The following is a 24,676-nucleotide window of genomic DNA, read 5'->3' as shown; positions in this document are numbered from 1 at the left end:
CGGCAAAGGGAAATTGTTTTGACGAGGTGATATGTATATTTCTTGTCAATTATTATATATCTAATGTAGTGTTGACCTGGGAAGCCAGTCACTGTCATCTCTGAAATGAAACACGACTCCCAGGTCCAAGTAATGACTCGGCTCCTACTAGAAATCTGCGTCAGTGAGAAGTCTCCGTCTGTCGACCTCTGACTTCTACAACAGGAGAAGGAGGTAGAAAATTGTGTGAGTAGAAGAGGTCATAACTCTATCTCTATGTGTGTGGTGTGTGTTGTGTGTGTGTGTGGTGTGTGTGGTGTTGTGTGGTGTGGTGTGTGTGTGTGTGTGTGTGTGTGTGTGTGTGTGGTGTCGTGTGGTTTGTGTGTGTGTGTCATGAATTTTATTGTAATTTAGTCAGTCTGAGTCTCGTCCGGCCGAGGACGGTAAAAACGACGTGACCCGACAGGTAAAATTGAGCTCGCTTACGTCTTTTGTCCTTTTATATTTTCACATCGTTCGTGAACCCCGTCTTCAGAGTAACTCAAAAAAAAAAAAAAAAAAAAAAAAAAAAAAGGATCCCCTGCGGTCTAACAATTGGTTATTCAATAAAACTTGTAGGTCAAACTGTCTCACTTTCTATTTACACAATCTTTCGGCTAGCGAACACAATTGTGAGTGGGACACAAGAGGAGGACCAGCTCGACATTTTTACCCAGACCGTCAGTACTGTTCAGACTGAGTATGAAAGTTGAAAGTTGAGGGAAGGACAGACGTCGAAGAGGGGAGACTACAGTTTTGGTCGGAATAGTCGGACTGGGTCAAGGTGTCCCACCGTCACTCTCACTTATCTTTTTACTGGTACCGTCGATTTTTGTTCGAGTTGTTTCAATAGTTTTCCCTGTGTTGCAGGTGGTAGTCGTAGGTACTAACTAACTTTTCAAATAATTGTCGAACATTGAACCCATCGTCATGTCTGTCGAGGTTTTTGTTGTTATACAATATCCCCTACGTCTGCGTCTCTTTCTGAACGAGACAAATGCGTAGGCCCAGGGGTAAAGGTTAGGTAGTATAGTAAATTCTGTAAATTCTGTATAAACTGTATCGTCTACGAATAAATGTTAAATGTATCCGTTCTACAAAATGTATGTCTACCGAATGAATGTTAAAAGTAATATCTAAACCAAGATTATCGTAGGATTGGCCGTAAATTCTGTATGGTTAAGATCGTCTATGATGTCCAATCATTGCTCAGATTTTCGCTCATATATGTATCTACCCCCCCCTTCGACGGGTAACATGTGTCCACTCTAAACATTGCGTAAGGCCCTCGGTGAAACGTTGCGCTTTTTCCGGGTTCAGTTCTGGGTAAAACAAAGATGATGCGGGTCGGGGTTGCGGGTGTTGCATAATAAATATATTTAAATAATAATAATTTAGTTTAATGTTTAAATCCTCAGACCTCTCCCCCGCGGGACCGAGCATAATCATAACCTCTGCAGCGCATCTATCTGCTGCTGAGCGCGCCACATTCTGAATGGTTGAGGGGAAGCTCTCTAGCGGAGAATACAGCATTTTCAATAACTCTTCCTCAAGAGCGAAATCCAACGTCTGGGAGGCTTTTGGTGTCCTCCTGGATGCAGAAAATAACCAACATCCCAGGCTTTTTGAGCCAAATATGCAACTGCGTGTGTTAATAATTGCACGTTTTCACTGCTTATATATATGCGGGTTCGGGTCGGGTTGCGGATCTTGTGCCGGCGGGTCGGGTCGGGTTGCGGAACTAATTGGCAATATGTGCGGGTAGCGGGGCGGGTTCGGTATTGCACGTCGCGGGTGCGGGGCGGGAGCGGGTCTTGAAAATCAGACCCGTGCAGGACTCTGCCTTACAGTACACAGTTGATCCTGAGTCCTGTCAGTTAAAGTGTTTCATAGTTAGCTTAGCTAAGCATCAACCTAGCACTGAAATATATGGATCTTATGTGACAGTGTTGTGAAAAAGTCAGCTGAAATGGTGGCATAGTTGCCACTGCTTTACGTATCGACAGCATGTTTGAACGTATTTGCAGACGTAAATGTGGCTGTTTGGCCACTGACGTTGCCATAACAACACCTGAATGTAAATGTGCAACCTCTTTTTGTGACAGATTTTTGCATGAGATTATAATTCTTCTGAATGATATTCCTATTGACAGCTAGTTTTTATATGAACATTATGAGATGTACAGCCAGAGAGAATAAATGAAAAACAGTTATGAAATACTATATGACAAAACATGAATACAGTTTAAGTGATTTGTAAAATATCCATAAAGAAAAATCTTTTTACAGTTCTGTTTCATATGGGTGTTGAGAGATGTATCCATAGATCTCTTAATGTTGCTCTCAAAGTGCACCAGATGGATGCTTTTAACTTCAATATTTAAAAAAATCTTCCCGGGGGAGCATGCACCCGGACCGCCCTAGAGGAGGTTAGGTCCACGGTGTTTACATGCTTATTTATACAATATGTATGCTTATGCTAACATCATAAGACAAAAGTTGGTCCCATGTTGTGTGTAGTGAGAATGCGCCAGAGTGAGGGGGGCCCCCAAGCCAAAGCTCGCTTAGGGCCCCCAAAAGTCTAGGACCGGCCCTGGACATGGGGGTTGGCGCTAACTTGGTTTCGAGTCCACCCTTAAAAAAGCTTTGCCCGCCCCTGCTGGTCACTGTTTTACAAACAGTGGACCCACGGACATCGATATTCTCTTCCTGTCTCCGTCTCTGCAAATCCATTATTTTACCAGCCAATGTGGCCACTTTGTAACTCGGAGTTCTCCTGGTTAATACTCTTTAACGTGAAGCTTGTTTGACGTATTTTGGAGCGACGGAGCTCTTCCACCGGCGGAACAACTCACATGTGCGCAGAGAGCTGCACATTCACCGTCTGAGCAGTGCATCGTTCCGCTTTGTTGACAAGTGGCTTCAGTGGAAATCTGTTGCATGTCGCAGGTTGAGGAAGCTAAAGATGAAATAACATCGTGGATGTGAATCCTGCGCTTAAGAGGTGAGCAGAAGCTGTCTCTTTGTTTATGTTGAAGTGATGAATGGACGAACAGCAAAATAGCTCGAATACAAATGCTGCTTTGGCTTTGCGAGACTAGAGATTAGGGTTAGATTGACAAAGTTAATTAATCGTGTGTCCGCCTGCTCCATGCGAGGTGTTAATAATGGCAGTCAGGAGCTGGTAGCCTACTGATCACTGGATCAGAGGGCACTATGCTAAAATTAAGACGAACGACTTGTTGCCTGGACACAGATCATAATACAGGTAAAAACCTCAAAATGTGTGTTTAGAGTTTAACTTTGCAAGCTTTAGTTAGGTAGCTCTACTGTTACTTCAGTCACAATATGGAGGGATTATGCATTTATTTTACTTACTGCAATGATATTTGGACACCATACAATCATCATTAATCTGATTTTTATTATATTGTTTAAACTGTGACTTTTCAAACCTGATTATAACAAGAACAGAACATTTCATAAATCGTTTGTTTAGCCTACTACCCAAAAATATATCCCAAATTTGAAATGTGATCATTTTATGTGAATTAGTTAATAGTTGTAAAAGCGTAGACATGCATACCACACATTTTACTGTACAGACACCATCAATTCTACTTTTACAGATTATTTTCATTACTGATCAATCTGCAGAAAATGTCACATTTAATTGTATTCAACAAATACTATCAATGCTTTTTACAATGCTATGCAATGGATACTAGCAGCAAATCCTTACATTTGAAACCTGGAACCAGAGAACATTTGTCATTTATGTTGATCAACTAATCAATAATTGACTAGTCGTACATTGATTTATTTTGGCAATCGGAAAATGCTGAGAATGAGCAATAACAGTAATGTTTAGGTAAAGTATTAGATATTCAAGTACAATGGCTCTTCCTCTTGAACTGTTCTTAATTCTCACATTGGCTGTGTTTTATAAAGTGGGTAAAGATTGCAGAGATGGAGAATGCCACACAGAGAAAACACTGGCATCTGCTGCCTGCTAATGAGATCTCACTAAGACTGACAGGGAGCATCTGTATCAGTGTCAAAGTTTGGCTCCAAATATAGCTCTCCGACTAATCCAGATCAAAATAAATTTGAGCCTATTTTTTTCGGTTCTTCGAAACTGGTTTACATATGGAACTGTTGTCAGAGTGAATTCCCTAAGTCACACCTGCAAAGGTGATTGTTCATTTATGAAAGTGAGTGACATTGATAATAATAATAATCTGATATTGGGATGGGGAATGACAACTGCTTTTGGGGAAAGAATACATTGTTGAATCCATTAGAACATCTCTCATTCTGATGTTATGAACCTCACTTAAAACTTGAACTAATGACTCGTTTGGTCCTTTTTGAAAAACAGTTTAAATTTTTGCTTCATTTCAAGTCATTAGGACTCCTTATTGGTAATCTGTCATGTTATGTTTAGAGAGTCCATAAATATATTTTATATGAATGCTCAGGTCTCATCCTGGAATACAATCGATGGATCAGGATCCCTAGTGGTCAAAGTCATGCATAATTCAACTGTTGTGTGACACCCCATTTGTCTCTTAATGGCGCATCTCTTCCGAGAATAGAGCAGGTGCATCAGTGTGAAATGCCACGAGTCGTTTGTTTGCGTGTTTAATCTCAATAAAGATAAGTTCAGCAGTACAAATTTTGCCTGTTGTCGTAGTAAATGGCTGCAGCCACATTTGTCATGTGAAACAGGTCCAGAGATCCTCGGCTTCAGCCTGTTGGTATCACATGACAGTAGAGTGCTCCTGGCCATTATCCACGAGTTGAATCAGGATAGCTGAGCCTGGCTCTAATGGAACATATACGTCTGCCCAGGGATATAAACATTACTTTTGATTAATCGCTGCAGCACAGTCGAGAAGGAGTATGTGTGTTTCCAGAAGTGAGACACCTTATGACTGAATTATTGTATCATCCATGAACCTTTGAAGTAAGTGATGTGTGGGTTACCAAGAGGTCATACAAGAGTTACCTTCCCTATATAAATGTCTTGTCCTTTGGATGTTTCAGCTTCACTGTGCAGTGTGATGTATGTCCGAGTTTGACCCTGAAATGATTTCCCCCCCCTGTATCTGCTGAAGGGGGAAAGCTTCTTCTTACATCTGAGTTTGATGATTTTGTGCCATCACTAGTGTTAGTGCCAGTATGCAACATGAAGCTTCCAACGCTGAGAATGGACTTCTCAGTGAAGATCTTGTGTATATTAGTTCAACTAATCGTCTCTATTTTTGTGTTTTGTTTGAACAGGGGGAGACAGAGAGCGGATGACAGCCAACCATGAGACTTACCTTCTTATGGCCAGCACCCAGAATGACATGGAGGATTGGGTGAAGACGATCCGCAGGGTCATCTGGGCTCCTTTTGGCGGAGGTCAGTAAACAAACAACCACTGTTGTTATTAGCTGCATAACATCTTAATGTTAACAAGAAACAGTTTGGTCTTCTTTGGGATGACTTGCAGAGTTTACAAAAGACAATCAAAGTGTTAACCGTGTGGTTAAATCCCACTGATAAAAAAAACATCCATAATATTGAAACATCCATTATCATTGAGGACTGAAAGAATGAGTTGCATTGTGCACAATGATAATAATGTTACTGTAGTTGGTGCATGGTAGAGTTGGGACTTACCAGTCATTTCCAGGTACAATAACACATTTTCACAACTGAAACTAGATGTGATTACACAATACAGGTTTAGCTGTTTTATAAAGATTACTTGTATCAGTTGACCACAATTTTACCAGTATTTTATATCCTAACTTTTGAAGACTTTATCTCCAAAGTTTGACAACATGGTATGTTTACAAAGACTGGAGGTTGCAACATATGCTTCCTCCTTCCCTCCTCAGTGTTTCGTTCAGTGTCCTTCCGCGTTTCTTACTACAACTACACTAGTTTAAACAGCCCTTAACACACAGGCTTTTTCATGCATCTAATTAGCACGTCAATATGTTTTTCCGAACTGTTATCTTCCTAGATACTTCCACAAAGAACACTTATATAATGCAGCAAAAATGAACATAATCTCTTATTAGAACAAACGCATAAAGGCTTCAACCAATGACATTTTGCGGAATGGTTTTTGTGGAGCCTATATCTTAAATGAAATGAAAAATAAATATTTATGAGAATTATAATAAAACAAAACAATGACTTTAAAGAGGCAACATGTCTTGTCTTTCGAAATAAAACCCTGTAACAGATAATATTTGCAGGCAAGTATTTTGCATTTTAAATTTGTTTATTCATCACGCACATATTTTGCAAAGGCTTTTAGTCCTAAGACAATTTGCTGCGCTTGATTTGTGCTGCTTGAATCTCTTCTCACACGTTTGTGTCATCATCGTGCAAGTTTGTTTTTCTCTTCCTATCATGCTTGTTCGTGCTAAATAACAATGGTTGTTAAAATCAATTACATGCATCAAATAAGCCAACAAACAATGGTGATGTAATAATCAAAAAGTGCACAGTAATTCAAAGCTGAAGTGCATGATGTTGTAATTGTTCTCATGAAGTTTTCCCTGGGATCAGTGTGATGATTACAGAGTGTCCTGCTGCGCCGCTACAGCTTGTTATTGACTTTGCTGGCAGACATTGGTCTACATTCTGTACGAGCGGGGCACAAGTGCGGCGTTTGAGACCGGACGGGCAGTTCAGGCCGCTCTCTGTGTCACAGTGAATGGACGAGCCTGAGCTGGCCCCTCTGTTTTCAGTGCAGGCAGTTTGATGTCTATTGCAGTTGACTGCTCTTCAAAAGGACGCGCCATTTGTCAAAGATGCCACAAGAAAGGTGGCGGAGCCGGCTTTCACACATATACACACACAGCTCACACACAAACGCACACATATTCCAGGCTTTTACATTTTGCAGTAGCAGCAGAGACTGAGCTGAGCCCTGATTGGCTGTTATAGTGTGATTTAAAACTTTTGATCAGAGAGTGACAGATAGAGAGGGAGACCGTGTTTGACCCACAGAGGAGCTCGGAGCTGTTGTGCCCAACACTTGCTATGATGTGGAATTAATTACTGGCCAGCAGTTTGACAAGAGACAGTTTGAAGTTCGATGATTGAGAAATGTGCAGCTGTGGTCTCTCCATCTGGATCTTTGGAGAACTTTTCCATGGTAATTACCAATTCTTCACATGTAAAGATTTAGCATTTTAATTTGAGCTGTTGTTGGATTCCTGCTACGTAGTAAATTGAAATGTTAAACTGTAAAAAGTACAAATTTAATATTTCCACCCATGTATTTTATACATTACATGGGAGAGTTTTCTAGACAGTTTCATTTGTTGGTTTGGAGGACTAGTGGTTAAAGCAGACAACCACCTCCAAATATTACATTTCCTTTTCTTTGACATTTGAAGGCACTGTTTTCAACCTTACTTACAGTTAACACCACACTTTAATGGGATATTTGTCCGCCTTCTACTTGTGGGTTAGAGTTCTCATTTAGTGTATGACTTGCTCGATTTGGGGCTGTTTTGTTTCAAAGTTTATATGTAACATTCAGAAAAGTCATCAAGGAGTTAAAATCAGGTTCATATCTCCTATTTGAGGAACATTCATCTACCACACCACATCACAGAACAGGAATCAAGGACACGGAAGAGAAGACGATAAGCACTGGAAATGGACAAATTGGACCGTGTTGGGTCTGGACCTCTTTCCCCTTCCTTGTGTGCGTGTGAAGATATGAGTGTGTGTGTTCAGCTGGTGTAGCAGACAGAACCTGAGAGTGCTGAAGGAACCTGCTGAGTGTTAGCAGAGTAGAGGTGTTGCTCTTGTGTTAAGACTTTTTCTAGATGTGGTACGAGCCAGCAAACATAAACACATGCACACACTCTTCATAAGCCGGTCCACACACACAGCTACATGTGACCCAGGGAAAACATTCCTAGACTCATGACCAGGACGTCTGGTGGGATGAACTCTTTAACATCCTTTTTCTCATTTGTTCTCTGTTGCTCTTTTTATTACGTGAGGATATTCACTGTCCTTTACTCTGTTGGAGCTTGACTTATCAATCTTTCACTTTGATTCAGCTAATATTTGGAACACGGATAAACAGCTTTCATTATATCTTGGGAATTTCGTGTGACTGTTTCGTTCATATTTGGGTTTTTGTGAGGATTGAAGTGGAAAAGTCCCTGAGGAAAAGAAAAGAGACTTCTCTGTTGATTTCTGAGCTGCTTATTTTCAAATGAAAGAACATTTTAATCAACATTTTCTGTAACATGGATATGAAGACTGTTTGACTGACCTAGCAAACTGATGCAGCGCTTGTATTTCAGAACAGTTTTTGTTTTGCTTTATGTCAAAGCTGCAAAAACCGAGGCTGGTTTTTGTAAAATGCTAGACTGCAGACAGTTTAAATTCTGCGCCTCGGGTGTGTTATCTTATCACAAATGTATTAATAGGCATTTCTTCCGGAAGCTAACAAGTTGTGTCCTTTTCAAGAGGGGTGAGTATGACAACATACCATAATATTGATAGTGGTAAAACAGCTTGCGTAAAATCTATGACCAATACTCCTGTTCAAAACACTCATTTAAGCTACAATTTCACCAACCAACACCAGTTGATTTAAAGCTTTGTGTTGCTATCTTAAGTGTCAATGCACAAGGGTTCTGTTAAGCTCTGTTTAATTTAGTTACTGTATACTACCTTGTTGTACAGCGTGTATGCATGAGTGTGAGTAGCCTCTGTCTGTCTCTGGAGACCGGAAAAGTGTGCAGATCCAAATCTCTCAGGAAGGCTGCCTTAATCCCCTCTTGTGTTGCATCCACATGAGACTGCTGCAAATAGAAATCAGTCTCTTTTTACGCCGACTGCCTCGGACAAAAGGCGAGAGGTGCTCAGCAGGAAGTTAGAGATTTGATCATCAGACTAAGGCTTTGTGGGTGTACATATTTTTTGCTCGGACTGTCTAGCTGGCCTTATCTGACTTTTTCTTCAATTGATTTAACTGCTCTCTTTGATGTGCCTTAAGCTGCAGATGCTAGGCTAATGTTTTTTCTTTCTTTGAAAAAGGCCACTTTCACTTCAAAAGAGAAAGTGAATTAGTGCAGGATATTAAACGGTATTAATATTTCAAAGGCTATACTATAATACTAGGAATCATACTCTGTAGCTGCTAAGAGTTTCTGTCACAAATTGAAACTAATTGTAAGCATCTGTGATACAAGAAAAATGTCATAAAACCCTGGAAACACTGGAGTTGTTTGATATCTATAAATCGCTTTGAAATAAAAGCATGCCGATTATGTCCACACAAGTATCAAAGAACAATGACCCAATACTGATTTTGTGAAGCATTGATCAATCTCTTACAATCATTAAAAATTTGGTCTTGTGTTTCAGGGATTTTCGGTCAGAAGTTGGAGGAAACTGTGCGCTATGAGCGCCGGTTTGGGAACAAGCTGGCCCCTATGCTGGTGGAGCAGTGTGTGGATTTCATCCGGCAGTGGGGCCTGAGGGAGGAGGGCCTCTTCAGGCTGCCCGGACAGGCCAACCTGGTCAAAGAGTTGCAGGACGCCTTCGACTGTGGAGAAAAACCTTCTTTTGATTGGTGAGTGTACGGGCTGCTTGGATTTCCTCCAGTGAATTTGAATGGGAAGCTGATATGTTCAGGTTCTGCACCTCTGGAAACACACAGGTGCGACTGTTAGCCTGAATTCCTTCAGACATTTTATGGAAACCAAAGGTGTTTTCAATACTGTTTTTCCATCAGAAAAATCTACACTTTTTGAGGGATGCCTTATAACACACAAAGAAAATTGGGAAGATTCAGAAAATTACTCTGACCACCATTTTAAACAAGTTTCCTCACCATCATCCTTTCTCAACAGGAAATAAGTAAAATACATTTTATGTAACGTTACACATACATACAGAAAATACATATTTTTTAACAAATATTGGTCTATACTCACCCTTTTGAACACAGTACCTGCTGCGATATACTAGCAGATGGTGACACAATTTGATGAATTCTTATATTCCTCCATTTATTGTGTTCTTTCTCATCTCCAGTTTGCCTTTTTCTATGCTGAATTATTAAATACAGCATTACAAGGCATTGACCTAATGTCTGTCCCTTTGATGTCAGTGCAGGAAAACATGATGTAATTAATCAGGCTGATGCTTTTCACTCCGTTGCATTACACTGATGCTATGCTGTTAGCTGACAAACACCTGAAACAGAGCCAGTCTAATGTTATTAGTTTCACCTGTGCTTCCCCTGCCATGGTAAGAAAAAGGTTATGATTTATTTTTACAAGGAGGTAGATATTTTCTCAGTAAATGCTAAACAATCATTTTGATTAAATTCAGTTAGTCTCCTGTCAAATCTTGAATATATATTTTATTTTAAGTCTACAGGTGCATAAGCAATAAGAACCGACATTGAGCAAATGGAGGCACTGAATACATTATACAGCTAAAGACCCTTTGTCCACCCCCACAAGGGTTTTCACTTGATTAGACCTCTCCTCCAGGCTGTGTGGGTGCTTGATTGACACCTCTCTCGCCCTCTTTGTTTTGCCCTGTCACACCAGCATTTCAAACAGATGAATTCAATTAAGTCTTTACAAAATAAGCAGAGCTAGAAACGTAATGACATAGGGAATACTCTGAACCATGCATGCAGCAGTAGGTGATTTAGAAAATATGTTTCAGGTTTGTATAGCTTTGTCGTTCAAAACATATTTGCCAATAAGGGAAACTGTTTGTGTATTTGACTGTCCAAAAAAGATGTATTGTGAAATACTTTGACATACGGGAGTTACATATAGGTGGGTGATAACACATAGCAAAGGATGCAGTTGCAATAGCTTAGTCCTCAAAGGTAAATGCTGTCAAGATAGGTTGGGATATTATTTAAAATGTTTCACTCTCATCCACTGGTTGCTTAAATTCCCCTGAAATAAATAAATGTTGTTAAATACTAGTCCTTCCCATAGTTTTAAATGACGGTATGACCAGATGTTAAGGGTCAATTTACACCGTTATCATTATTGAAGTGAATTAACATTTGAATTATGCGGTCACGTTTTAAAATGAATTGAGATCAGTCAAGATGTTAAGGGCGATCATTTAAATTGTGAACTCAATTTTCTAAATAACGTATACAGACCCTCCACAATGTGCCTTCATACTATGTGTTGTGTTGCTGTCCTGTGAGACAGAGCTGTTTTTTAAAGTGACGACCTTCATCCATAACTCAGGATGACAGAGAAATGCTCTGCTCCTCTTCCTCTTTCACTCCCACCATCTATTCTACCAACCATAAATAAAATCTGGATAGGAGTGACATGAACCCAGACCTACATACATCAATATCTGAGCACTTCCTAGAAGCACAGGCCACAAAATCACCATCATGTCAGCTGCACCATGACACATCTCCGCCTCCTACATCTTTAACACAAATCATGTCGTGCAGGGGCAACACCTCCGCCCTCTTCCGTCTCCACACACATCTGATTTTAGTTTTCTTAACCGTCCCTCACCTTGTGATTCCCTCGTTAGCTCTGATACACTCCTGCTTACCTCCGAAATCCTCTTGCATTCTGGCAGATCTTTTAGTTCTCTGTTGCCCACGTTGTTACCGGTCTGTCTTTCTGTTGCCTATGTTCTGGTTTCTTTCCTGTGTTTGCCTGATTCTCCTACAAAAAAAATCTTTAGTGAGGCTTAAATAACCACAGATATTTGCGGCATTTCGATCAAGCATTAAGGCAAGACTTTAATTGATACACCCAGATAATCTTTTATGGCAGAGAGATAAATATGAAATATCAATAACACTCATGACTGCATTTCTTTATCTGCACTGTACACTTCGTCTTCAACGCTTAAAATATTCACCAATTTTAACACTTATAAATAGACCCCATTGTTCTGAATTATTACGAATAAATCGGTATATATGGTTTTATACATATTTTAGATTTCTTGTATCTCCACATTGACTTTTGTTGTATAATGTAGTATAATGCACAATTTCCTCAATCCAACGTTTGCTGCAATTCCCCCGAAGTTAATTTATTTTGTCACATACTAGTAGGGTTGGGAACCGAAACTCGGTTCCAGATGAGAACCGATAAGAAAATGCCGGGTACCCATACAAAATACACAATTTTGGTTCTGCTTAACGGTTCCTAAACGCGGTAGACCCTGTATTCCACCAGGTCCGTCTGCGCCGCGGCGCCCCGGTGGAATACAGGGTAAGGGCGGACTGGCCACCTGTGTGTTCTGGAGAATCACAGAACGGCCGATCGTCAGCGGGCCGTTGACGGCCGGCTCGGTACGCTGACGGCCGGCTCGGTACGCTGACGGCCGGCACCGCCCTTAATTTTTTCAAACGGCATCATGTAAGTTGCGCTGACAGGTGGCAGAGGTCCACAGTTGCCCCGCAGCGAGGCTCCTCCCGTAGACAGTTCACGAGCTCAGTCACTCATAACACCAAAGATGGATCGCGGTAAATGCTCTAAAGTGAGGCTCCACTACACTAAAAAAGAAAAAGACAAGGCACAGTGTAATGCCTGTTAATAGCTTGCCACAGGCATAGCTCAGTTAAAATAAAGCACAGCATGTATTTTTTTAATTTGTAAAAATGTCAGTTAAAGCTTAAAAGTGTAAAGATATTTTTGTTATCTAAACGTTTGACCTTTTTCTTTTACAATTTTGGAATCGAAACGGGGAACCGATAAGAATCGGAATCGATAAGCAGAATCGGAATCGATACATTTCAGACGATACCCAACCCTAATCGTCATATCTAGACAATTGCATGTTATAAACTTTAGTCCACACGGAAGAAAGAACATTTGAGTGATAATAATTCATACTGTATAAAAAAATCTGTTAGGATTGGCTTTAAACTTTACGGCCAATTCCCAGAGGCCTCTAATAATGTACCTCTCTCCAGTTTGGAAAGGCTAAGCTGTCAACAGTGTGATCCTTTAAATATCTGTAATTAGTTTGTTGGTAGGACAAAATAGCAGAAATATCAATAAGAAAGGTTTGCATGATCTATCGTCAAATGGTAATGCTTCTGGGGAATATACCCAAAGATACTTTGAATACAATGAGTTTGATGTTTATTTCACCTGTTAATTATTATATTATTGGGTACATTTAGATTCTTGCTTGACCATTAAACAACAACAGATTGCAGATTTTCCAATATGCTCAGAGGACTGTTGCTTGTCTTTCACACTTCCAGTTCACACACTCCAATTGTCTCTGCCAATTACACGTTGCATTACACCCACACACTTTATCTGGAATAAGCTGCCAAACTGGCTTCTCTGCTATGTTATCATCAGTCCAGTTTCTTTCCGCGAAACACAGCCACATTTACTACATAAGACACAAGATTTAGAGGAGATATTCTGTGAAATACCAGCAGGATGACACTGTGGCATTTAGATTACACTTGTAAGAGATAACATTACAGAGCTCAGACTCCCACAATTGGAAGATAATGGAAGGTGACTTTTACAAATGTGAGGAGGTGGCCTTTTCAGAAGATATTTCATCAAGTGCGGCCATGGCGGTGCCGATTGCCCGAGCCAGTAGTGCATGCCAGATGGACGTTTATACATCTTGAGGCCAAAACAACTCTGCCTGTTAACTATCCAGATAAGCCTGATGTTTATTACATGATGTATACCTTTAAAAAAATGTGTTCTAGACCAGGGGTGTCAAACTCAAATACACAGTGGGCCAAAATTAAAAAATCGGTACTAGTCGAGGGCCGGACTGGTTCAATGTTTATTGCAAAACGTATTAAAATGAACTTATTGCACATATTAAACCTGGAACTAACAAAGCTTAAATGATTGCCAATAGAAACAACATTAAATAATCAGTTGCATTCATTTCTTATGGCTCTATCCGCAGCTTTTCCGGAGTCATTTATTATGATTACATTTTTCCACAGTCCAACAACAGCTTCAAAAAAACACTTTCCCTCAAAGAAAAAAGCAAACATGCCCTGTTGCCTCAAGAAAAAAAGTGCAGAAGGAAACATCCATTGAAACTCAGTGTGCTGCTCTGTGATGCTAGTTTAAGCCAGATACTTGGTATCTCGTCTTGGGTGCAAGTTCATCAATGTTTGGGGTCAGGCTCTGAGCGGAGGAAATCCTCAGGATTGGGTGAAGGTGTGCGTGCAATATACCGGCCGGCCAGATCTAATAGTAATTAGAAATTATCCTGCGAGCCGAAAATAAATCCACCACGGGCCGGATTTGGCCCCCGGCCTTGAGTTTGACAAATGTGTTTTAGACAAACCAAAAGACCACATTTAGCAGAGGTAATAAATGATGGACATCTCAAAAATAAAAATAGAGATAATTTATCCTATAAAGTCGCTCTCTTACAGCAGTGCATTCATTCTGAAGACATGCAATGAAATTCTCTGCTGTCACTGGCAGCCTTGTACAAGTAGTGGGTTTGATCAATATTAGAAACATAATCATGTAATACATTTACAAAAAGTTGCCAGCATTTGAATCCAACTTGATTTTTTCCACACAGCCTTTTTGACTAGAAACTACAGCAGTGGCAAATATCGTCTTTATAGTGGTCTGCCAACACAGTCTCTTCAGTCTGCATACAAATAACAAGACTTTACACCTTGAAATGCATGCAAATGATACGCAGGAGTCTGACTTTGCATGCATATGATACGCCAACCATTCCCATTGACTTCTGTGGAGGGCGGTTGCGTTCAAATACCATGCTTCACCTTGACAGGCCATGACGTCACCAGCGAGCCTCAAGTTGCCGTGTTAACCCCAGGTTGACCCGAAACGCAGATATCCCTGACACCAAAAGGAGGTAAGCACCATGTGTTGAAATGTGAAGAATTCTGGGACTCATAGAACCGTAGTTACAGACGTAAATATCATTTTATTTAGATTACGGTGTTTTTGTAATCGTTGTAAACCAAAATCGTAATCGAGATTAAAATACGATTAATTGCACGGCCCTAACTCAGGCTTCTATTGGCTAGAGAATCAGAGAGGTTAGACATCTCTAAGCGATTCACCAATCACAACAGAGCCAGCCAGCTAACCAATCAGAGCAGACTGGGCTCTGGTTTCAGACAGAGGTTGAAAAGAGGTGCTGCAGCACAGGCAGTATGAGACCTTTTTGAACATTAAAGCATGTTAACATGTCACACTAGAGACACAAAATAGAAATATGAACCTGAAAAAGAGCATAAGTCATTTTTAAATCAACATGCTTTTGTTAAAACTATACTTTCTGAAACCAACATTGTGTCTGGGTGGGTGAAGCAGGAAAAGAAAACAGAAAATACCTTTATTTCAAGGTTTTAACTAGGAACAAACAGAACACTACCCTGTGAACACAGTCATAGACAAACAAGGAACTAACAATGACAGACAGAAAAACCAGAACTTAAATACACCCAAGACTAATAAAAGAAACAAGAGACAGGTGAGGAGGGAGGAGAAAACACAGGGGCACAAGGTGAACACAATCAGGTAATCAGACAAGAGGGAACACAGACAGAAAGCAACAGCCAAGACAGGGGGTGAACACTTTTCAAAATAAAACAGGAAACCAAAGACAGAAAAAGACAAGACAAAACAAAACACAGACAGATCGTGACACATTGTTTGTTAAAAACAGCTTCATACTGTATACTGTAGTTTAAAATGACGCACATGAAAGCCCTATTTGCTAGAAATTCTGTGCAGCATATTGAATGTTACGAAATAAATTGATTTGGGACAATCTTGTATTGTCGATAAAATGCCAAGCTCAAAAAGTGCATTATCTCCAACATGACTGCTCCATCTACTGTAGTTTTATTCTTAGCTCCCTCTGTGTTGCAGACTCTGGGGAAAACAGCTACTAATGCACTGACCCTTGACATGCTTTACTGCAGACCAGTGAGAGAGTAAGGCTGATGCCCCCGGATAGAGCCCCAGATGGAAAAAATCACCATACAGCTCAGAACAAATGCCTTTTCTTTCAGTGGAGGAACATGACTTCACATAGAGCTCGGTCTTTTGCTAGCTGAGTGAATCATTTTCCATTTTATCTAGGAATTAGTCATTCTTGTGAGTGTGCAGTCTGCAGTTCACTGATACAGGATTAAATGAGTTTTAAAATAGAGTTAGCGCAACACCAGGTGATACAAAAATGCTTTAACCGGTGAAAAAGGCAATTCATTTGATTGGCATAAATGCTTAGTATTTTCTCTCACCATGTCCTTACATCAGGCTGTAGGTAGATTAATCCTGAGGCAGAAACTGTTCCTCAATGTGACCCGTTAGCACCGCAGAAGGTCAATGCACCTCTGGTGACAAAGGCAACACTTGTGTATTGTTGTATGACACTCTCCCTTGGGTAGGTAGTTGTGAAAAAAGCAGCCGGTATGATATATACGTATATGCCATCATGGTTCTGCTGACAACTCTGAATGTTTGTCCCATAATACAGTATATTGGGTTTCTGGTCCCACAAGGCTGTGTGTATTGTATTCATTACAGAATACTCTCTGGAGTAGGGATGCGTATCGAGAACCGGTACTAAGTCAGTACCGGTACCTGATTGGACGGTATTGGTATACCGTTAAGCCGCTGGACAAACGGTGCTGCTATCGGTATATGAATTACGCTACTTCCTTAGTTTAAACAATTCTGGTTGGTTGGGAACCCTCATCCCGTGGGACGTATCCGGTTTGAGACTGCCAAGGCACACAGGGGGTAATCTCTACTCCTAACAGCGCGGGTTATGTATTGTGGAGGACTGCCGGGGGCAGACCCCCCGGGGGTTCCCGGGACCCGCGCCGGCCGGCTGACATCGTCGACAACATCTGCGAAAGGCGGGGCGTAACGAGTACAACGAAAAGTTACAAGTCGCATGACAGAGCCATTGTGCTTTTACCAACTCGTTTGCGCACAGGGAGCTCTGTGTGATGAGGAGCATGAAGCGGATCCTCAGCCTGTGAGAGCACCACATCTGCCAGCGCTAAGCGGAACAGTCCTGAATGTTCAGCCCGACACTCCGCAGGGCCGCATCCGTTAGCAAGATGTCAGACTACGATCCAATCCCAAACTTGTCCTCCTGAAAACGAAACCAACTTGTGGAGACAGTACCTCACCGGTCGGTGATCCATCAAAGAATATGGACAGAGATCCTCCGAAGAGCACTCACGCTCAGAAAATCTAACAGAGGCACAGCTGTCACAGGCGCGCTGATATGGATCATAATAGCTTAGCGACCGCATAAACCTCCGCTTTCCAGTTTGCCAAGAGAAACCAAAACCGTCCGATGGCAACGTCTCCAATCTCCTGATGGACGTTCAGAAATCGGAATGTTCTTAATGAGTCAATAGACGGCTTTTTCTGCTTTCTCATCGAACCACTTCCTCAAGTGAGCAAGCATACACTCTTGACGCTCGCGTCAATAAAAGGCCTTCATACGTCCATTATGCCCACTAATATCCAGGACCCCGAGGCCGCTCCCGCCGGAAGATCTCTCTTGTCCAACCGAAACAGGGCTACGTTCTGTTCATAGAACCGAAGTAGCCCCAAAATCTCTCGGGGCGAGCATCAGAGCCCTTGAAAATTGGCATCAAGACCGTCTCGGCGTGACGTTCTTAATGGCCTTCCAGGTTGTACTCTTACCACAAAAACACTCCATTGCAGATAAACACACGCCATCCACTGACATTTACACAGCAGACTGCCTTTCCACTCGCGGAATTGCTGTTTTCGGTGTCAACCTCTCGTGTTTACGGAAGACGGAGACATTTGGCCCCTCGGTATGGATTAATCCGTACCATTGGCGCGCAACTTCGAGGTTCCGCGGCCAATGGTACGATAATCAAACTGGTCAGCAATAGATGGATATCAAATGTCTCGTTTTCTACGTTAAGAAAAAAAGAAGGTACACCGAAAACCGGCATTCAACGCGAGTGGAAAGAGAAGTCGTTGCTGTGTATGTCAGTGGGAGCCCGTGTGGTATTAAGCGCAATGAGTGTATTGGCGTGTAAAGACGTACAACTTGAGAGGCATTTTGAAGACAGCCACGCACTTGATGCCAATTTTCGAAGGCTCGACTGCTCGCCACCGAGAAGATCTTTGGGCTAACTTCGTGCATGACAAAGACGCTAGCTCCTTTTCGGGCTTGCACTGACCAAGAGAGAGCTACCGCAGGCGCCCTACGAGCTGGCTGATAATTACGGAAAAGAAAAGCCTTGTATTGAGAGCAGAGACAGTCAATAAGTGATGCTGCACCATGAAAGTGGGTCAAGACGAGAAATCAGAAAAAGCGTTATTGACCAATTAGAACATTGCCGATTTCCTGACACGTACATCAAGGAGAGTGAGACCCTGCACGCGCTTTTTGACTGCTTTGGACAAACTGAGAAAGGGCGGAGGTTATCGCTAGCAGTTGATGAAGAGCAGAAGCGATTGCACAGCTCGGCCTGTGTAGATTTTTTGATTGGTGAGTCTTTCGGAGGATACTTGGATTAATTCTTTGATGGACACAGACCCGGAGGTGAGTTCCACAAGGTTTTTTCAGGAGCACAAGTTGGGATTGGATCGGTATAACACTGGCTTGTACGATGGGCCCTGCGATGTCGGGCCGAACACAGGACGGTCCGCAAGGCTCGCAGATGTGGTCCACAGCTGAGATCGCTTCATGTGCTCGATCCACCAAAGCCTCCTGTGCGCGAACTGAGTGCTGAGTTTAAAAAAAAATGGACCTCTGTCATGCGATATTAACATTATTGCGTGGTAACTCCAGTTAACAGCCCCGCCTTTTCCCGCCAGAGTTGTCAGACATGTCAGTCGATATAATGATTCGCTCATGCACAGCTGACATTAGATGCGTAAGCAAAGGAACGTCGAAACGAGATTTTGTGAACTTAGGAGGCATCATGGCGTTTCTCCGCATTCAAACATAAAAAAGCCAACGCTTCTACTGCGTCTGATAGAGAATGAGAGTTTAACGCTGTTGTTCTGCTTCTGTTGAGCGCTTTCCCAACATCAGAGACCCACTCAATTTGGAGCTGCAGCAGATAAAATGGTTACCACAACGTGTGAGAGAGACTACCATGCTTGAAAAACTCCACTTTTTTGCTTTTAATTAGCAATGCTGTGATGCGTCACTTGTCTTTATCTTGTTAGTTAAACATAATATCCACTGGGTTGTGGTATGGCCATAAATTGCATTTTGTGTCGAGTATTCGATCATGAATCTAAATCTAAGGAGTTGATGGTTATAGCTTCACNACAGAAGGTAAACAACACCGTAGAGTGAACGTGTGGAACTCACACGAGAGAGAAAACACCAAGATGAAAAAATCTGATCCATCTCATTTACCGACGAACATTTCTGTTCGTCGGTAAATGAGATGGATCAGATTTTTTCATCTTGGTGTTTTCTCTCTCGTGTGAGTTCCACACGTTCACTCTACGGTGTTGTTTACCTTCTGTGATGCGCGAGCTGATGACGTCACGTAATCATCATCACTACTTCACGTCAAGACGAGTTAACTTTACATACCTTGTTTACCTGGCTCAAGTGGTGGCTCTGGGGTTGTTGTGTGAGCCACCACTAGAGAATTGTCGTCTTTTTTAAGAAATGTTTTTCTTATGTCCATCTTCAAAAACTCTGAGTCCGACTGACAGTTTATTTTAAACATTGTCACAACTCACAGGATAGGTACCGGTCAGCCAATAAGACAGATGTTTATTTCCATTCAACTCTCTGGTTGGTCTGGTGTCTTGCCTCTGTTGCATTCACTGAACACGGGAAATTACAATCCTGCCATCCTCTCGTGTCATGATGAGGTTTAGGTAAAGCACGGTTAATGTATTATATTATTGACTCAATAATATAATACATGACTTTGAGAGTAGGCAATCTAGGCATATTAACACAATTAATTAAAACATACTTATCACGGTGACGGTGTATTGATATATATCTTTTTTATTTGCTAGCGGGCCCCTTAGTGGCTGCGGGGCCCTAAGCGGCCGCTTATGTCACTTAATTGGTCGGGCCGGCTCTGCCCATGTCCCTATTGAAAATATACATCTTTACAAATAGCTCACACATAAATAATTGCACAATTATTAAACAAATAAATAAAGTAAATAATTAGGTAGGACACTGATAACTTCAACATGGGTCATTGGTGCATTATTGTAAACTTCTTCAGTAACCTGTGCCAAAAACTGCAGTTTACCGAATAGCCATTAGAGGCTGTTGCAGCTTGTGAATAAACATAAATTATCACCCTTTGCTACAGTAGGTAACAAATAAAAATGTAAATGTAATGTGTTCAGAAGAAATGTGCTAATGTTCACGGCTGTATTGTAGTGTTAAAAAATTGGTGGATTATGAACATTTCAAAAGTATATTTACACTTTAGTAGCTAAACGGCAATAATTAAATAATAGAAAATGATAACAATGACACATGGCTGGCATGTTGTGTTCTTGAGACAAAGAGGAACGATATAATTAAGGGAGACCTTTGTCTATTTAGCTACAACTGACATCTTAGGTTACCCTTTAATGGCAGGTGCAGGCTTTTTTTTGCAGGAAAAACTAATGTCACTATCCTGTAAATAGAAAGTCTGGGCTAGAATCACAAGAAAATGATTAAAAGCCTTGCCCTGCTTTCTATTAGCGTCACTAGTTAAAAAGTCAACAGTTTGATGTTAATTTATTGACCAGTGAAGTGGATCTGTCAGATGGATTCCACAGTGACACCAATTTGTCACACTTGCCAATTTGTCACACTTTCCAATTTGGCACCCAAAAGTTTCTCAGTCACATTTGCATTGATTGTGATGCAAAGTTATTGTGATTTCCTGGTTCCCCTGAGAGTACTTTTGTCCACATTTAAAATCAATCAGCCCTTTCTGTTTCCATTACTTGTATGGCGGGACAGTACTTCCTTTTGGAAACAACGGTTGTGAAGCTATTAAACAAGCATGCAACAGGATTATACAGCATACCACGGCTATTACAGCACACTCCTGTTCCCACTGCCATTTCCTGGTGATGCTCAACCTTCTTCCACAGTGGCTGAATTGGCTGCATTGTTTATAAAGACAGGAGCAATTTCAAACTTGCTTAGCATATGGACAACATCCTGGATGAAACCTTTAAACACTGTGAGAGCGCTGTTTCCTGAGATCTCTTTATGACTGAGGAACAATGTTTGCTACCCCTTTAGCCCAGTAACTTTAACTACTGTATATAATATCCTGCATTATATTTTGTTACTGGAAATGTGTATTTCCACGTAATTTTCCACATGTATATTTTTTTACTTTTTAATACTATTTAATTTCTACTTCAGAAATATTTTAGATTGTTTATTTCTAGTGTCTTAATTTCTGTTATGTACCTTGCCTTGTTTTTTATGCTGCTGCAATGCAAACATTTCCCAAATTCGGATCAATAAGGTACTTATCTATCTATCTATCTATCTATAATATCAGTATAATACTTATCCTAGCACGTTTGCTTAGCAAGTTTGCTTATTACTTCCTATGAAACATATCAGGAGCAGCAGATAGGCATCCATTTTCAGGCTGTTTGAGGCAGATGACATGAATAACAACCCTTATCTAGATGTACTGCTGATTACTACTTTACAAAATATAACACAAGTCGGAACAATGTAACTCTGGCTCCCTTTGTGTGTATGTCCAGGAAGTTTAATTGACTGTTTAATTTGAGCTAAATTGATTAAACAAATGAGTTCATTGGAAAAACTGACTCAAATGAGCAGCTGCAATGATTGAGTCATCGGTTTGTGAATGACATAGGTGCTATAAACTGCTCCAGGAACTGATGGATAGTTATTTTCTATGGGAGTTTTTTTTGGCCAAATGCAATTAAACTATTTCACAGCACAGCACTAATTGTTTGGATACACATGTTGAGCCTTAGTACAAACACACAGCATTCCCAGATAACTCCCGCTGCATTGTCTCCTGACTTCAGACAAATAGAAACCAATCAATGATTAGTCTTTAGGATACAACCACCATTATAAAAGGGAGAATACAAGTAAAGACACATTCCTGTTAAGCACAAATATTAGCTTTGCAATTTCTATTCTGCAACATTCACAAGATAAGATTTTGAAAAAGCATTTTTATCTCAAAATATCCTCCCGTCACCAGTAGGTAAATACTCCATATCTGTCCAGAAAATAAAATAGCAGGAGGCTCCCCTTTCATTTATTCTGTGGTGGAGCTGCCTGCAGGTATTATTCTCCAGCACACACTTCTTCTGTGACTGGCACCAGCGGTTATTCAAAAAGAAGCAAATCATTGCATCTTAAGTGACACTAATTCCAGCAGGAATTCCCTGCCAGAGACAGTCGAGAACATTTACTTATAGCACGACTGTACCTGAAGAGACAACCGTGACAGCTGTCACAATTTCCCTGATTCACCACGCTCCAGAACACAGCTCCAAAGTTTTATAAACTCAGCGGTGAACAATTGTCAGCTTTACTGAGGCGTGCAGACTTCTGCTTCAGAGGAGAGAGCTTGTAATAAAGAAGGATTCCTTATTCACCTTGAGACTCACACCTTATGAAAAAAAGTTCAGGAGAAGAGAAAATGCCACACCTGTTCAAGTTACGACTGAAAATACTCTGCTGTGGAGTATCTACTGGTAAAAGAAGTCAGCTGTTATTTACATACAGAGAACACTGTAGGCTACTCCAACTGCACAAAATAACCACAGACAGATAGCTCATACAGCATAAGTAAACAAAGAAAATGCATTGCTAAAATGAAATGGATATGTCCTATTTATTTAAATGACATCTAAATAATTGCATGCCCTCACACCAAACCCTATCATATCAATGAACTCAAACAACATTAGGTTTAGCTGTGTGTCATAATTAGGCTACTTTCTGAGCTGGGTTCAAACAGCTGTTCATTCCAGTTTGGACCACCAGCCTTAATAAACAGCCGGACCCAGCTGCAGACTAGTCTTTAACTAATGGCTCAGAAACAGGTGGGGGACAACAAAGGATCCCACTGTGCTATAATTGCTCAGAAATACCTGCAGCCCAGCTACACTTCTCTATGAATGACTCTGACTCTATACCTCAACAGGCAGTGAGGGCATCCACTCTACAACATGCAGTGGCGGTACCAGATATTTTCTTTTGGGGGTGCTGTGGGGTAGCTTGGAGTTTCATAGAGGGTGCTCAAACATTTAGGGTTTCCCATTAATGTCCCAGGCGTTACAGTTGAATTTTCTACTACAACACTCTGACAGGAGCAGGGCCGTGGTAAGTAGGGGTGCTGAGGGTGCTGCAGCACCCCCTGGTGGAGGACAGGGGATCTGCACTTCCACAAGATTAAATGCAAATATAATACCAAAAAAACCGAATTTTCAGCCTTGATGTAACAACACTCATAATTAAGTAAAGATAACACCCTTTTCACCCCGGTTACATTTTCCATTTGCCCTGTACGATGGGCGCTGTAAGTGATGAAAGTGGGGAATGTTGGCTTATCAGGCGCCCGCAGCTCACAGCTAAAGTGAGAGAGATAGATAGATAGAGATAGATAGATAGATAGATAGATAGATAGATAGATAGATAGATAGATAGATAGATAGATAGAGAGAGGGGGTGCACCGGTACCGGCGGGGATTGTTGTTAGCTTCTGCTGCACTAACGGATATAAGAAGCTGTTTCTACAATAATGTGGAGGGAGAGTTCTGTCCTGTCAGACTGAGAGGCTCAGTGAGGTAAAGGACTCTGAGGGTTTAGATAGTTCACTTTAGTCTAAGTTATCTCAGTGGGTCTCACACATTTTGATCACAATTTATGTAAGCAAATACTTCAAAGGGACACCTTTATAATTATTAGGATAAATAAAAACAGGTTTGAAATCATTCCAATGTATACTATAGGACAGTAAACCAAAAATATTGTTTAAAACTGGAGAGATTTAAAAATATGCATAAATAAATAAATGTTAACTGGTAAAATAAGATATAAATGAACCACAAAAATAAAACAAGTTAGCCTACATTTATTTGATATTGGCTAGGGTAGGTTATTGGTTATGTTCACATACAAACCGATCTTTTTCACATGGGTGTTTAGAGTTGTATCCCCTAGATCAGTCTCTAGTAATTGGGCGCTCAAAGTGCACCAGATTGAAGTATTTTACTGAAATGTTAAAAAACATCTTCCCGGGGGGGCACCCCCGGACCCCCTTAGAGGATGTGAAGTCCACCCCCAATTCAACATGTTCATGCAATACTAAATATATTTGAAGCGTTTTTATATAAGCTGTCCACCATATCAATATGTTTCTCTTTTTGTAGTGTATTGGTCTTTTGTAGAGTTTTTTCATTGCCAGCTAAAATCTTGCCTAGGGCAGCAAATTGGTCAAAACCGGCCCTGGTGTCATCCCCACAGCACCCCCCATTTGAAACATGTTCCCACGGCTATGGACAGGAGAGAGTTCTCCCTCTACCTTGTTGTTGAAAAAGCTCCTTATATCCGTTACCGTAGCTAGCACCAGATGCTCTCTCTCTCTCTCTCTCTCTCTCTCTCTCTT

The 24,676-nt window shown here is 41.0% G+C and overlaps 1 protein-coding gene across 1 annotated transcript; it reads left to right on the top strand.

Moving 5' to 3' along the window:
- The first annotated feature begins 2,715 nt into the window (after positions 1–2,715).
- LOC104961248 (rho GTPase-activating protein 24-like) lies at positions 2,716–9,635 on the top strand. Its single transcript, XM_010789512.1, has 3 exons — positions 2,716–3,022; positions 5,305–5,427; positions 9,424–9,635. Exons 2-3 carry the CDS (start codon positions 5,322–5,324, stop codon positions 9,633–9,635), a joined length of 318 nt encoding a protein of 105 aa, XP_010787814.1. The 5' UTR covers positions 2,716–3,022; positions 5,305–5,321.
- Positions 9,636–24,676: the final 15,041 nt, after the last annotated feature.

This window comes from Notothenia coriiceps, unplaced genomic scaffold (assembly GCF_000735185.1).
Source record: "Notothenia coriiceps isolate Sejong01 unplaced genomic scaffold, NC01 NC01_scaffold00032942, whole genome shotgun sequence".
Lineage (NCBI taxonomy): Eukaryota > Metazoa > Chordata > Actinopteri > Perciformes > Nototheniidae > Notothenia > Notothenia coriiceps.
The sequence above is the reverse complement of the archived record's forward strand: the minus strand, read 5'-3'. Positions and strand labels throughout refer to the sequence as shown.